The 15,576-nt window shown below is 33.8% G+C and overlaps 1 protein-coding gene across 3 annotated transcripts; it reads left to right on the top strand.

The window, feature by feature from the left end:
* Positions 1–674: 674 nt before the first annotated feature.
* LOC106124832 (uncharacterized) lies at positions 675–11,607 on the top strand. Of its 3 annotated transcripts, none has more exons than XM_013321821.1 (13): positions 675–783; positions 1,308–1,389; positions 3,050–3,206; positions 3,330–3,442; positions 3,857–3,932; positions 4,136–4,276; positions 4,369–4,579; positions 4,829–4,940; positions 5,090–5,158; positions 5,255–5,285; positions 5,365–5,408; positions 5,635–6,841; positions 7,082–11,607. In XM_013321821.1, the coding sequence occupies exons 3-13, from the start codon at positions 3,089–3,091 to the stop codon at positions 11,503–11,505; spliced, it is 6,546 nt and encodes a 2,181-aa protein (XP_013177275.1). In that variant the 5' UTR covers positions 675–783; positions 1,308–1,389; positions 3,050–3,088; the 3' UTR covers positions 11,506–11,607. The 3 variants fall into 3 exon arrangements, with proteins under 3 accessions (XP_013177275.1, XP_013177277.1, XP_013177276.1); XM_013321823.1 differs by having other exon boundaries at positions 5,710–6,841; XM_013321822.1 differs by lacking the exons at positions 5,255–5,285; positions 5,365–5,408.
* The last annotated feature ends 3,969 nt before the right edge of the window (positions 11,608–15,576 follow it).

Genomic DNA, 15,576 nt, shown 5'->3' on the forward strand with positions numbered 1-15,576 from the left:
AGGACCTTTTCAGAAAGGCTTCAGCAACGCAATGACCGGTTTCAGACCTGAGCATACTTTGAGAAACACAGCTCTATCGTATTTTATTTAGTACGTGATTTTAGGCTACGTTTTTTGCAAGTGAACAGCATGCGGTCAAATTATCGTTGATTTCTTGCGCTTTTTATGCGACAAGAAAAAATATTTCTACAAGCAATATTACGTAATTTATTACTACATAAAAGTTGACAATGAGAATAGTTCGTTCACGACCATTTTTTAGGAATGTCAGGCATAGTTTTGTAATGTAATCAAGTCTACTAAAAATAGACGAATGATCCGATCAAGATTGCGTATGAGTTTACGCAGTGGAGAGTGAATACTCTGGAGTACATATTTGAATAAAATTTTACACGTTGTTTCTTATAACGTGCTTATTATTACTATAGGAAATTATAATTGTGAAAATAAAAGTGCTATGCACGAAATTTTACTTGCATCTAGACTAATACGTCCGCCTTTCGTTTTAGTGTCCAGAGTACTTATTTTTGCAGGAATTGAAATAGAAATCTGTTATCACTGCTTACCTTTTAATTACAAGCGTGGAATAATATAATGATATAGTTAATCCTTTTTTATTGTTCTTGAACAAGTGTTGACAGCATAAGAAAGAAAAATAATATCAACAAGACAGATTGACGTTTTTGAAACATTTGATAAGAATGTGTACTTACTAAGGAAATGCTAAATTTTATACGATATATGTTGCAATAATTCACTGGCTGATAAATCTTTGTTAATAATGTAAGTATCAGGTCCAAGATTAACAAAACAAGGGTCTAACTATGATATACTTACGACTAACATTTGGGTATGTATCATTTTGTAAAAATTGAAAGAAATTGCTGGACCAAAAGACCATGAAGGATATAATACTAGAAAAACATTTTAATGACCCATAAAGACTTAGTAAGTGTACTGTGGGAGATCCAGGAAGCCACTTTACAGTTCTCACGTTTCTTAAAACAAAGTTAATTAATTTATTCTGAGAACATAAATTTACATCAATAATAAGAATTCTTCGATAAAATAAAGCTTAGTATAGCTCTGATATGTATTTAGTATAAGTAAAATTCTTAAAGCGATATTTTAGTAAACAAGCGTCGGGTACGGCTTTTATTTGGCACGATAAGAACAAGACTTACTTCTCAAATCAAATGCTTGGTACTTTGATTAGGAAGTGCGGGGGTGAGATGGTAAGATGGTAAGCCGGTGTGATGGTGAGATGATGAGATGGAGCGATGGTGTGATGATGTTTTGTGTTACAGGTCAGTGTACCCTGTGGAGGAGTGGCGCGGCTGTTACCGGCCTGACTTCGCCTACTCGATACTGCGACTACTTAAAATGACTGTCAGTATTACATCTTACTTCTTAGTAATATTATAAATGCGAATATTTAGATGAATGGATGTATGGATGGATATTTGTTTGAAGGTATCTCAAGAACGACAGAAATTTGGCAAAACGTAGAGCAAAGTTGTGTAGACTAACAGTGGTAGAGCCCGCTTTAACATCTTCGCACGAATTGGCCTGGCTCATCCGGTGAAATACCACGACCACACAGAAGACAGGCGTGAAGTGGTAGCAATTCCGCGTTTCGTCTGATGAATGTGCGTCCTGGAGGCCTAATTTAGTCTTCTTTCCCTTCGCACCCTTTTTCTCATGAGGAAAGGATGGGAAGTGGAAGTGGACTTTCCGGATGAGAGGATGCATGGAAAGGGAAGATATTTTCTTTCTGTGCATCCTCTTCTCCGTCGTATAAAGGTAGGCAACGCATATGCAATTGCGTATGTCTATGGGCAACGGTTTCGGCGATATCAGGTGGCCGCTCGCTCGTTTGCCACCTTATAAAAAAAAAGATTGGAACACATAGGCTACTAATTAAGTTTTTTTCTTTATTCCGCACAGTCTCGGGTTACAGCTAGTTAATCTATAGATTCATTATTAAAAAATTAGTAAACTTATAAGTAATGTACGTTACAATGGTTGGTTTTATGATAGAACAATTCAGTTGACAATAAGAATATGAAAATATTTAAAAAAATAATGTCGACTTGTATCATGATATATTTTGCTTACTTCATATGACCTCGATATTATTACAAGAAATGCAGATATTACACGTTAGTTAGACGTAAAAGAATTCACCATGTTATATACATTCTAAACAAATATATGTCTTTTCAAATATCTCAACGGTCTAAAGACATCGGCTCGCTGCGCAGTACACACCTACTACGCCACGCTTCACCTAAAATTGTGTTCGACGCAGCGATTCGCGCCAAATTAGAGCCAAACAGATAGTTCAAAACATTTATAGTTGTACTAAAAATTGTAAACATTTCAATATTATTAACCATTCTGTTTTCAGCAATAAATAAAAAGGCTAGTTTTAGTAGAATGGTTTGTTTTAATTTTCTGTAAATCGACTAAATTACGGAATGAACAGTTTACGATTGGCAATAATCTTCTATGGTATGGTAAACCTTCGTCGTTTTCTATCAAAATTCTTCGGCCACATAACTCTTTTCAGAACAGTATGGTTTCCTGTCGTTCATAGAAGCGCTATTACTATGGGAGGTCTCTCATAATATCTATTGTAAAACCCTTTGTATACTTCCCACATCACTTCAGTAATCATAATATTTTAACAATTTCTTATAACATACGCGATACTTCAGTGTCGCTGTTAAATATCTATCTTCAATATCTCTAAATCTTTGTACTAATTTTATTAATATTATATATGCGAATGCTTGGATGGATGTTTGTTTGTCGGTATCTTGAAAACGGCTGTATGGATTTCGATGAAATCTTGTATAGATGTAGAACATAGTCTGGAAGAACACATAGGCTACTAATTAAGTTTTTCTGTTAGTTGCCTGTTTAGTAATAAGACCAAACTTGAAACCGATTTCTTGCTAGAAATAGATCTGAAAGTAACATCCAATACTTATACCCTTATTCCTTTTTCATTACTTTGTCAACTTTTAATTTTCTTCATCATCAGCACATTCCACTTCCGTACAACTAAGTCAAGCCTCACAAGATGGACACCACAGACACTGCAGTCAGTATAACAAACAACCAACCCACAACAATGCATATTATAATAGAAAACCAACCAGACGACACTAAAAGCAGACTCATCATTCAACCAATACCTAGTAAGTACAATTATTTAAATAGTGGTATACGAATCGAATTTGTAACTAACGGAGTGATGAACTAATTAAAAAAAAACATTGTTGTGTAAAGATTGTCTTAGTTCATTGCTTTAAATTTTACAGGTAAACAAAAAGAACAATTTCAATCAAAATCATCCCAAATTGATACTAAGAAGTCACTGCAAGCTTCGACCGGGTTCCAAACACATCATGACAGATTAGTTACAACATATCAGGTGACGGTAACAAGATTTTAAATTCAGAATTCTATAACCGCTAACAAAAAGGATAGTGAACATAACTTTTAAACGTAGATTTTCACTGCCCCAATGTACATAGACCGAGAGAGATGTAAAAACTTACAGGTGTTTAGAGTATTGGAAACATACTAAATATACAAGATACTGCAGCAGACACTAGACTACAGGTGTAAATAAACCAGCGAGCTGCTTACTTCATCATCTTCTTGTGCTTTGCCCAATTATATGGGGTTATCGCACCAGTTTTTGTCCTCCTGGTCGAGCTATCTTTCGTCATCTCAGTCATCTCTCTCTTCTTGATCCATCTCCTTCTAGGTCAATCTCTACCTTTTTGAAAAAGGAAATCAAGAATCAGATTTCGTGTTACTAATCTATTAAATTTGCACCCAGATTGCACATTGTAATGTTATCCCGGCATCAGCTTCTGCCGGTCCCACGGAGTACCCTGTTCAAGAAGCGCAACAAGGTAAAAATTCTAAAATTATGTTCACTGTTGTAATAATTTATGGGATATCAAATAGTTATTCACTGAATCTATGTGTTATGTCCTTTGTGAATTTTGTTAACTGTGCAAGGATAAAATTCTACTTCGTGTTTTGATACATCCAACGACAAGGCTACTACTTTCAAGTTACTGATAGCATTAAGAAAATTTCTTTTTAAATTTAGGTTCGTTTCGCAAGAGCCGAGTGGCCCAAGTGGCAGACTCGTTCGCACAGTCTCTACGCAAGTACCCTCGAGCACTGCCGGAGTTTGCGCGCTCCTCTGAAGTGATAGAGCGATTGTTATCGTCCACGCTTGCTAAACGACGTTAGTATTAGTAGAAGGTTATTTTTTTCTATGCAGGTATGATTTTCATGTAACGCAATGATTTACCGACTAAATGAATTCTTTTCATTTAGTCGGTAAATCGAAAAAGAGTCATTCGAAACGTAACAAGAAGACCAAGTGCCACCATGAGGTCCCCTGCCTCAAGAAACTTCACCTGTACCCGCGGCGTCAGAGAATCCCATGTGACTGCAGTAAGACAGCAGCTCAAGTTGCTATGAACGTCCAGTCTACTTCTTCAGGGATGTCCAGTCCCAAGAAGCAATTTACGGATTTTGGGTTGAGGTAACCACAACTGCAGTGATTTGTAACATTATCTTACGGTGAGTAAGATGTTTGCTTGTATTTTCTTAAAGTTTGAGGTAATTCTGTGTTTCTGAGATATGCCACATTTCTCTAACCAAACGGCCTTAGACAACAAAGTGTCAAGAATTATTTTACGTTTTTGTAAAACAAAGAATTATGGCTTGCCGGTATGCCGCTGGTGACAAGTGTAAAAGACGCGCATTTTTTAAAAATTCTTCGTCAATACAGAGAGATGTCGCGGCTGCAGCGCATGGGAGGTGGCGCGGAGGTACGCTACCTAAACGATGTAAGGAAATGCATTCGTGACGCCATCAAACACGTCTGGGACAACGACGCTATGGTCAGTTCCGTGAGGACAACCATAATAAAAGTCTTTCGACATAAAATCATGTATATTTTTCAATAAAAATTCTTCTTTTATTTATTTGAAACGTTTGATTAAATCTTGTTAACAATATTGAATGTTATTGATGTAGTTCTTGGCTTCAGGTTTGTCCAGAAATCGAGCGACGGTTCCTACAGCACCAGAAGGAATATCACAGTCCCAACAACGATATGGTACAACTTTATCATTATGATTAAAAAGTTAAAACTATGACAATTATTTAGAATTGAGGTTGCTTTTAATTTTAAATACAATTTATTTATTACCAGGCTTGCGAGACCTTTTGCATTGGTGCAAAAAGTAAGTAGATGGTTAAAAAAATAAGTGGAATATATAAAACCTCTTTTATCTTTAAAAAATACTTATATTTTCCTTTCAGGTCTTCCAAACAAAGGGTTGTTAAAAAACCAAACAGAGCCAGAGGTAACGATAATCAAAAAATGGGGATTGACTTTTTCTTATAATTATTCTTTTATTAGGATTTTTCTATTATTGATTAAGAACTTACAGTAATTAAAAAAAAAGCAATTTATTTCCCTGTCATGTTCTTACCTTTTTTTAGACGGGCATAACTATTATTATTTTCATCATTGGTCGTTTCCATAGTCACTTTTGTACAAATAATAAGTATTTTTTCATTTATACTCAGAAACAGCTTAAAAATGAAGTGGATACCAAAATGTGTTACAAATGTAAAAAAATCGTACCCTGCGAATGTCCACAGCCGACGATAAAAGATTCTCCAACAAATATACGCTTAAGAGTTGGTAAATGTTGTGATCGAAGTACAAGTCTCGAAGACCATATGAATACTTCTTCTTGCTGTCATTTGTGTAAAGAAGAACAAGAATATTCCAGCCAGCTACTCAAGCAAGTGATTGACTGGCAACAGGAAATACCACTTAACGCCGATTGCTCTGAAGAAGATAAAGCCAAAAGGCAACAGATTATAAGAACCTTAGTAAAGTCCTTACTGAGATTTAAAGGTATGGAAGATAAACAAAAAGAAGAAATTAAAAAAGTTCTAGATATATTGCCAATGTGGCGACCTGTAGATAAAAACGATCGTGACCTATTTATAAATAATCTTATAGAAAATCTTATAATTCGTATATCCCTTTTAAAAGATGAAGATAACAGTTTAAAAACAATTATCAATGATTGGATTGATAAGTTTTTCTTTAAACAGAAAACACTTGATAAAAGAGTCGTTAGAAAAGACAATATTTTAAATAAATTTATGGTTAAAATTGCATCTCTGAAATTAAACGAAAAATCAAATAAGAACGAGTATAACGAAGCTGTTCGATCTCAAGTTAACGATTTGTTTAAAAAACTTCTCGTTCAAAGTCCCGATGTAAACTTTATTAATAAAGCTGCAGATGAATTAATACATGAATTGAATAAGGTTCTTAGTAAGAAAAGTGACACTCTTAACCGTAAATACGGCACAAGCAAGGAAGTAACTATGCCGGAAACATCAAAAGTACTTTTGGATATGGACTTAAATAAGATTTTGGAAAATGGGAATATTGTCCAAAAAACAACAGCCCAAAATAAAGTTAAAGATGATATAAAAAAAATAATTGAGATTACTAAAACAAATAATTTGGATCCGAGAACTGAAAGTCTATTGATGGAAGCACTTATAATGAAAGTCAAAGCTTTGTCTTCATCGATGTGTTCAAATTCGGACTTTATTAAAAATAATACAAATAAAAATACAAACATGCAAGAAATTATCGAAATGAAAGTGAAACAAGTTGTAGATCAGTTACCTCTCGCTATTGCTAATAATATGAAAAGCGTATTAAAAGATGAAATTGTTGATGTTATATCCAAAAAAATGGGTACAGGTTAGTTTATTTTACGATTATATTAAATACTAGCTGACGCATGTGACTCCGTCCGTGCGGAATGAAAAAAAAACATTAGTAGACTGTGTTCTTGCAGACTATGTTCTATATGTATGCCAAATTTCATCAAGAACCGTTCAGCCGTTCTGGAGATACCTACAAACATATATCCATCCATTCAAACATTCGAATTTTATAATGTTAGTAAGATTATAGTTACTATTCAAATAAACTTTTCAGAGTCGTCACTTAAATTACCCAAATCATTAAAAGAGGAGATTCGAAGTTACGTAAGAGAGCTAGTGTCCGGTGTACTGAAAGCTAATGCTGGGGATATGAGAAACCAGAAAAAAATCCAAAACGACTTAACAAATCTTATTGCGGACCAAATAATAAGATGTGACAATACTAGCAACTTCAAAGAGAAAGCGTACACATTATTAAGAGAAGCAAATGTATCTAAAAGTGAAATGGAGGATGTTTATAATTCTCTTTTACGGCATACGATTGATATGTCGTTAAGTTTAAAACATAAAACACATCTGTCGGCACCACTATCAAGAGATGAAACAATCACGAAACGGACGGACCAATTCGATTCAAAACGAACAGAAAATGAAGTTATTAGTTTCATAAGTCATATTAGTAGTAATTTAAATACAAACTTAAAAGAAAAATTGATGATATCTGCAAACCAATTAGCGGATAAAATGGAAAAGATAATATCTGACGTTAAATATTCTAGTAAAGAAAAAGAAGAAAAACTAGCCAAATTAGTTTTTATTTTTTTTAGAAACCATGGCTTGCCAGTAGATGATTCGTCCAAGCATAGAATTATAAAATGGATTCATCGACTTTTAAATTCTCCGCAAGAAGCATCGACACCGAAACAAAAATTGACTGACAATTACATTTCAAACCCAACTTTATCGTCAATTCAACAAGATGATGACTTTAAAACTCTATCCCAGGGCTCTCTTGTTCAAATTTACGAGAACCCTTCATTAAATAATATATCACATGAAGTTGTTAAATGCATTGAGAGGATTCCCTCAGGCCGCATGATTTCTCATGATAGAAATTATCATAGAATGGTTGCCAAGGAAATTGCACAACGATTACGAGAGGCAGCTAATCAAAGTTCAAATCCTGAAACGGCACTTAAACAGACAGTAATACGGTGGTTACCAAAACTAGTAAAGAAACCCAATGAAACTGAACTAATCTGGATGACATCTATCTTAAAAAAAATAATGGAGGACAAAGAATTGTCTGAGTTTTCTACGCGACCTGGATATCAACGTCATTACATGGGTCAAGCACCCGGTACTCCCGCGTCAGAATATCAAAGTACTGAAGCAATTAGAAACGCTATCATGAACTGGTTGAAAGAAACGTCCCTGTATCAAAACAGAAATATTCATGAAAAACGATTTCAAGAAAATTTGGTGTCAGGCCTTGCCCACGATTTAAATCAAGTTATTAGTGACACTGAAAAATCTATTAATGATGACACTATACTTAAATTATTGGAAACTAGAATAAAACAATTCCCAATGGAGGCAACAGCAAAATGTGATAAAAGTTATCACAGAAGTTTGGCTTTTGAAATATTAAAATATTTAAAAGACGCACAGTTAATACCTAGCCACAAAAATTCTTCATTGGATGAGGTAACTAGACATGTACTACGATGGATCGACAAAATACCACACGACCGTATTATTTCACAAGATGTAAAACATCAAAAAGCAATAGCAAAAGAAATTGCAAAGCGTGTAATAGAAACAAAAAACCAAACCCAGAATCCTGATTTAGCTCTTGAATGCGAAGTTCTGCGATGGTTACCTAAAATTGTTAAAGAGCCTACAGAAACAGAACTGCACGGTTTGAAAGGTAATTTGAAAAAGATTGTAAATTATGATGCTTCTATAAATGGCCTGTTGACAGAAACGAATCAATACGTTGAGGCTTTAAAGTACGCTCTTATGAATTGGTTAAAAGACTCAGAAATGTATCACAGACGTAACAAACAAGAAGAGTTGTGTCAAGAAACTGTGATGGCAAATCTTGCATTAGATTTAGACCGCATTAACAATAACTTACCACCAAATCAAAATATAGATTTCGAAAGATATATATTAAAAATGATAGAATCACGACTCAAAGAATTACCATTGAACCAAAGAGTTCAAAATACTGACAATTATAATTATACAATGGCTATAGATCTGTTAAATTATTTAAAAGATCTGAATTTGCTTCGAAGCATACGAAAAACTCCCGACGAATCAAAAAAGAATGTAACCTTTTGGATTGAGAGTTTGCCACTGAAGTGGGCTATTAGCACACACGAAGCTAGAAAAACAGCTGATAGGATTTATTCCATTTTGTCTGATTATTTAGACAATGATTTAGGATCAACAAACTCAAATAAACATTTAAAAAGTATTATAATTAATGTGCTCAAAGAGTTGCCCTTAAGAGAAGAATTCAAAAATGAACAGAAATTAGAAATATTAGTAGAAAATTTATTTATAATATTAAAACATCATACAAAAGATCCTTACGGAACAAATAATTCTGTAAATATTGCTTATTCTGGTAATAACAGTACACACTTATTGGCAACAGAATTAGCGAATAAATGTGCTTACATTCCAATTGATTCAGCACAAGGTCCAGAAGATGCAAGAAAAGTTAGAGAAGAACTCGTTTCTGGATTAGTTAATATAATTAACAAGCAACATTTAAATTATGCTTGGAGAAATGGAGATACGTTTTATGAAACCATTATCAGGAATGAAGTTGAACAGTTACTAAATACTTTAAAAGTAAATGAACACTGTAAAAGAAATCTATTTTCATTTAAAAATTATTTAGTCGACGTTATGAAAGACGTTTTTAAAACAAAACAAAAAGAAAAATTCATAGAAAATTACAGACAACAACTTTATGATATTATAGAGAATACATTACCAACGAATACAACTTTATCTTCAGATCAACAGACATCTTTTAATGATTTAAAAGAAAAATTAGTTGAGGCATTTGTTACATTGGTTAAAACAACGGATGTGAACACAGGAAAATTCAAAGTTATTCTTAAAAATGAGGTCAACAAATTTTGCAATGATTATTTGAGAAGATATCCTGCCACACCTTTAGACACGGATAAACTGTGCAATAATTTATTCAGTGTCTTACAAAATATACGTATTCCTGAAACAAAATCCCCAAACTATTCAGATGAAATTAATTATACGAAAAACAAAATTAAAGACTACTTGGAAGAACTACCTTTAAAGGTTACCGATGAAAATATATTACTCAGGAATCATTTTGTAAATTTAATTCAATACTATTTAGAAAATCCATCTGAGATACAACATAGTAATTTGAGGGACAAAATAACGGAGAAAATTAAACAGTTTACATTTTTATCCGAACATAAACCAAATTTTGCAGAAATTACCGAAAATATACTTAAAATATTATATAACAATGATCAAATGAACAAAGCACACAGGCAAACTTTACAACAGGTATCGAGAAGTTTACAAAACAATAATGTGCGTACATTAGATAAATTAGACAAGCAAACGAGTAATATCAATATAGCAAAAGAAACATTAACTTATGATTTACCTGTAGAAGACGGAGACAATATCATTCGTGATCATTTTAAGGAATCTTTCCGTGAATATATAAGATATCAACAAGTAAATACAGGTAACAAAGATGTCCAAGTTAATGGAACTCCAAATGGCATAGAAAACCAAATTAATACGAGACCAGATTTGATTGGAAAGAATGAAAGTGATTCTCCCACGTGTTCGGAATTTAATTGTTGTGGTCTGAGAGAAACAGAGAATTGTTTAGAAACTCTCACATGTCAAAGGCATATTAGAACGAAGTGTGCACAAACTGAAAAAGTAAACGACTTATCTCCTCGTATTATCGTTAAAGAGTACTATTGGGATTCAAACGATAACGAAATGGTAAGTTCACACCAAGAGTTACAAGGTATGCATAATGAGTTGCGACGAACTGTGCCGTCGTTGCCGTTCAGTAAAGTCGATTTGCCCGCTCCTCACTGTAGATCTCGGAGACAATGTTTAAAAAGCCCCTGTATATCACATATTTCTATGGCTGAAGGTAACATAGCTAATTTTCAAATGAACCAACCTTCAGTCGAAGAAGAAATTTGGGCGACAAGAAAATTACCAGTTACAAGATATAGACAGTCCAACATAAGTTTGGGAAGAAATATTGATAGACCGGATGTTATTCTCAAGCCGGTATCAGAATCAAAGACTAAAAGACAGAACTTTTGTAACGATCAAAATGGTTATGGTATATTTGATGATGATAAAAGACGAAGTAAGGATTGTTGTTTAACGTCTGAATTGACAGAGCGTGGTAGCGTCACAAGACCTCATGTAAACCCGGCTACCGATGTGGGATACTCACTAGCACAAGAGAGAGATGATAAAAAGAAATGCAACTGTTATGGATACGTGCATCAAAAGATTATAGGCGGACCTTCGCCTGAGTCCAGTGGAGTGGTGAGCCATCACAGCCAATGTCCTAGCAACATAAATAACTGCGTCAAGTGTCGAGGTGGAATCTGCCTACATCCGAGTTACATTTACTTCAATTAGACTGATACAAAATTTAAACTTTATATCAACAAGAATTTTTGAGGTTAGAAATTTTCTCTATCTTTATCTCTTTACCTTATTCAAATAAATTCTATAATATTCCTTATTGTTTTTTCTTTATAAACGATTTTTAAAATGAAAGGTGAATCTTGTAATTATTGCAAATTGGCAAATGATATCTAATCTTTTACATGTAACACTACATTAACGCTTATTAATAGAATAATTAACGACCGTTAACGTACCAAATTCAAAAGGACATAAACCGTTATAAAGTAAACATTGTTTATGGATCTGACCTGGCCTAATATTGAGATACAGAATTAGAATTGTACCGTTAACCGATTATTGAGAGGAAATTGTCAAGATAGCGGAGGTCAAGCGGCCGGGCGACGGCGGCCATTTTGAATTCAACGGCTTTTTGCATAGACGTCTTTATTTACGTTCAAAGACATTTTAGTTGTTGAATAGTTATTGTAAATTATTAACATACACATAAAAATTTTAACATAAAGATATCGAAGTTATATTAAATTCTTTTTAATTAAGGACAAGACAAGAACTCTTGCTGAAATTCTTAAAGTTATCACAATATCAAATCTGGTGCAAGGTCCAAAGTCTTGTATCTTGTGACTATTGTAGCGAATAGGATCTAATGATCCGTGAAGTTGCGTAAACGAAAATCTATGAGATTACGATGGGTGACGCCATTTACGTCTTTGTGTTGTTTACTGTGGGTTTCCACCGCCGAGATATTTTTTTATTTTTTTTTTCTACATCAATTTTTATCTTTATTTTTCTTAAGACAAATAAGGGTTGATTGCATACGTTCTGCAAAAATCCCAGAATTATTGTTGTCATGATTAGTTGATGCTCTTTGCCTGAAACTTTTCGCTTTTTGAAAAATGTGACAAGTTTGATTTTTTAAAATATTATAAAGTGGCAAGCCTGCAACTGGCCACATGTATTCGCCGAAATAGCGAGTCGCTAAATAGCCACTAAGCGTGTTATTTAATATTAGCTATCACTAAGGCACAGTCACTCTTCTAAATAATTAATCGAATCTAAACTACGATTTCTAAGGCCACTAAATAATCATTGTTTTTATCTTATTTGATCACAATGGAGTTCTTTTTTATTTCTGCATTGTTTAGATGTTTGTAATTTTTGCGTGTTTTCAGTTCGTAATACAATCGTATCTCGTAAAAAGTTTAGAAAGTATTTAAAACGTCTTTGTTACGGCAACACAAAAAATATGGCAAGTGAAAATATCTTCGGACTTGCATTGTGTTTACTGACGAATAAAAGCAATTATTGAAGACTGTTTATTAATGTTTTCAGATATCTTAGAGGCTGTTAACTTACGCGAGACGCTGCGCAACATAATTAGGTGTAGCGGGATGCGCGGTAGGGCATTGCGCAGCGCGACGATGACCTTGGGTTGGGATGTGTTGATTTTCTTAGAACCCGGCATTTAAGTTGGCATGTCAGATCGAGGAGAGCTCTTATTTACCAAGTGCCAAGTCAAATCCCTTTTTTTATACTTGAACAGTTATTTTAATGAGAGAATATGTTATTCTATAAATGCAGAACAAACATTTGACCTTATGTATTATTCCTAATTAGGTATAAACATACATTTTAAGAGAACGAGTATGTATTTGCAACTTTTTACCGGTTTCGTTACAGAATACGGTGTATGTACAATCGCAAACAGTTTTTATATGAGACAAAAATATTCAATTTAATTACAAATTCAAAATTCGCGTACATTAATATCGTGAATTATTCATTTTTAAACATTTTTTATCAATAAAAAAATCATTATTATGCTTATTTTATCGAAAATGCTTTTCAGCAGTTCCATCCAGTTAGTAGCCTATACGTTCTTCCAGACTCTGTTCTATATGTATGCTAAATTTAATCGAGATCCATTCTGTTGTTCTGGAAACACCTTCAAACATGTATTCTTCATTCATCCATCCAAACATTCCCATTTATAATACTACTATGATTTTGTGTGCGAGTGTACACACATAATTATGTCAGATCACCAAGCTCAAGCTCCAAGGCGAGACGATCGCAGATGACAAGGTCAGGCTGATCGCACAGTTTTTATTTAATTATATACGCGGTCACGCTTCATTGTGTACATAATATAATATGTACATAAATATGATATACAACAGACTGTGGATACCTTGAGTTGAGCTTAGCCTTGTTTGAACAGAAATATGCTAACGTATTTACAATATGATTGTCTTATTATAACGTTATAAATGCGAATGTTTGAATGGATGGATGTTTGTTTGAAGTTACCTCTGAAACGGCTGCATGGAACACGCTGCAATTTGGCATAGATGTAGAACATAGTCTAGAAGAACATGTAGGCTACTTACTACGTTTGTTTTTAATTCCGCGCAACCAAATCGCGGGCGACAGCGAGTATTTTAATAAAGTTTTTAAAGCTATATCGATATCGAAGTTCAAATTAATACGTAAGTCTAACCCAAAAAAGACAGATTAAGAATTTTTCAGTGCAAAATAAGAGGTATAATATTTCAATAAATAAATTCGAATCTATGTTTATATTTAGGTTACACGTGGCATCAAGGTTTTCTGTTTGACACGTGGCTAGAGGTCAATGACCTGAATTCAGTATTTTTTGTTATTTCTACTATTATATAACACTTACATCAATCAGTATAATAGTAGTATACTAGTTTGTGTTTCTTTGTTTACAAATATAAATAATTCATTTTGTTTGTAAAGTACTGTATTTTAGATTTTAAGTTCAGGCCAGAGCTGAAGAAACTATTCGAGGTCTTTACAGACCCTTGCACTACATAGTTTTTTATACGAAACTATTGCCACTTAACTCGTACCGATTATTCGAACTTTATAAAAACTTCGTGCCGACTGTGACCAAGATTGAAGTAATTTTTAAATAAACAAACCCTAACCAAATCAAAAGCACTACATTACAGTTGCTAACATGACTTATGATGACTCATTTCTTACTTAAACATTTTTTTAAAGTCGTATAATTTATTTAAATCTTTAAAAAATACTCTGACTGTGACAGTTCGTGTATGGCAGCCATAATCATAATCGAATTGGAGTCCTTCAAGAAGCGAGCGTATCACCATCTCAAAAGCCGACAACGCATTTGCGGTTCCTCTGGTATTGCTGATGTCAATGTGCGTTGTTTAACACCTCGGTGTTCCCGCTGCTCGTTTGCCCCCTTCTGTTATAAAAAAAATCAGATGTTATTAAAACATTTAGTAAAAAAAACTTTTGCCAAACATTCCATAGACAAAGCAAAATTATTTACATACAAAACCTCTGCTGTTCAATTATTAAACTGCTTCTAACAAACCGTAACATAATTAAGTTAATTTCACACCGTAGGAGATGATCATAATCATCAATTAAGAAAAAAAGTTTTTTTTTCAGAGTGGAATGCTTTATGCATACTCCGTGCCCCGGGGGGGGTCACGGTAGTTATGTGGGATTCTCTTCCAGATGGGAGCATACCCACTAAACCCCTCTGTTCCTCCTTCGCATGATGGCGTGGTCACGGGCACGCTTTCGCTTTCGTCCGCAACCCATGATTTTATGTAACTATCTCAACTCTCACGAAGTTGTAAAATAGTTGAAATCCCTTTGTCAATTTACATATTAATATGAAACAATTACTTTTAACATGATATTATTCAATGTTAAACAATATAAAAGCTAACAATAAACAAATTAAGGATGTTATGTATATCAGAAAAAAATTATGATGAGTAAAAAATCTTACTTTATATTATTAATGCGAATGTTTAGATGTATGGATTGATATTTGTTTGAAGATTTCTCCAGAACTGCTGAACGGATCGCAATTAAATTAAGCATTCATATAGAACGTAGTCTGAAAGAACACATAGACTTACTAATTATGTTTTTATTTAATTTCGGGCGGACGAAGTCGCGGGCGACAGCTAGTATGACATAAAAAAGCTGTGTGTAACGGTGTTTACCTCTAGTTGGCATCCTATTACATCGAATCTAGTCGCCTTTGACGCG

The sequence above is a fragment of the Papilio xuthus genome, unplaced genomic scaffold (genome assembly GCF_000836235.2).
Source record: "Papilio xuthus unplaced genomic scaffold, Pxut_1.1 DF825946.1, whole genome shotgun sequence".
In the NCBI taxonomy this organism is placed as follows: Eukaryota; Metazoa; Arthropoda; class Insecta; order Lepidoptera; family Papilionidae; genus Papilio; species Papilio xuthus.

What these genes read in the sequence shown, in the direction of transcription:
- LOC106124832 (XM_013321821.1), top strand. Translation starts at nt 3,089, where the DNA reads ATGGACACCACAGACACTGCAGTCAGTATAACAAACAACCAACCCACA. An exon ending in CTTTTGCATTGGTGCAAAAA is followed by an intron (nt 5,286 to 5,364) that starts GTAAGTAGATGG and finishes TTTTCCTTTCAG; the next exon opens with GTCTTCCAAACAAAGGGTTG. An exon ending in AAAACCAAACAGAGCCAGAG is followed by an intron (nt 5,409 to 5,634) that starts GTAACGATAATC and finishes ATTTATACTCAG; the next exon opens with AAACAGCTTAAAAATGAAGT.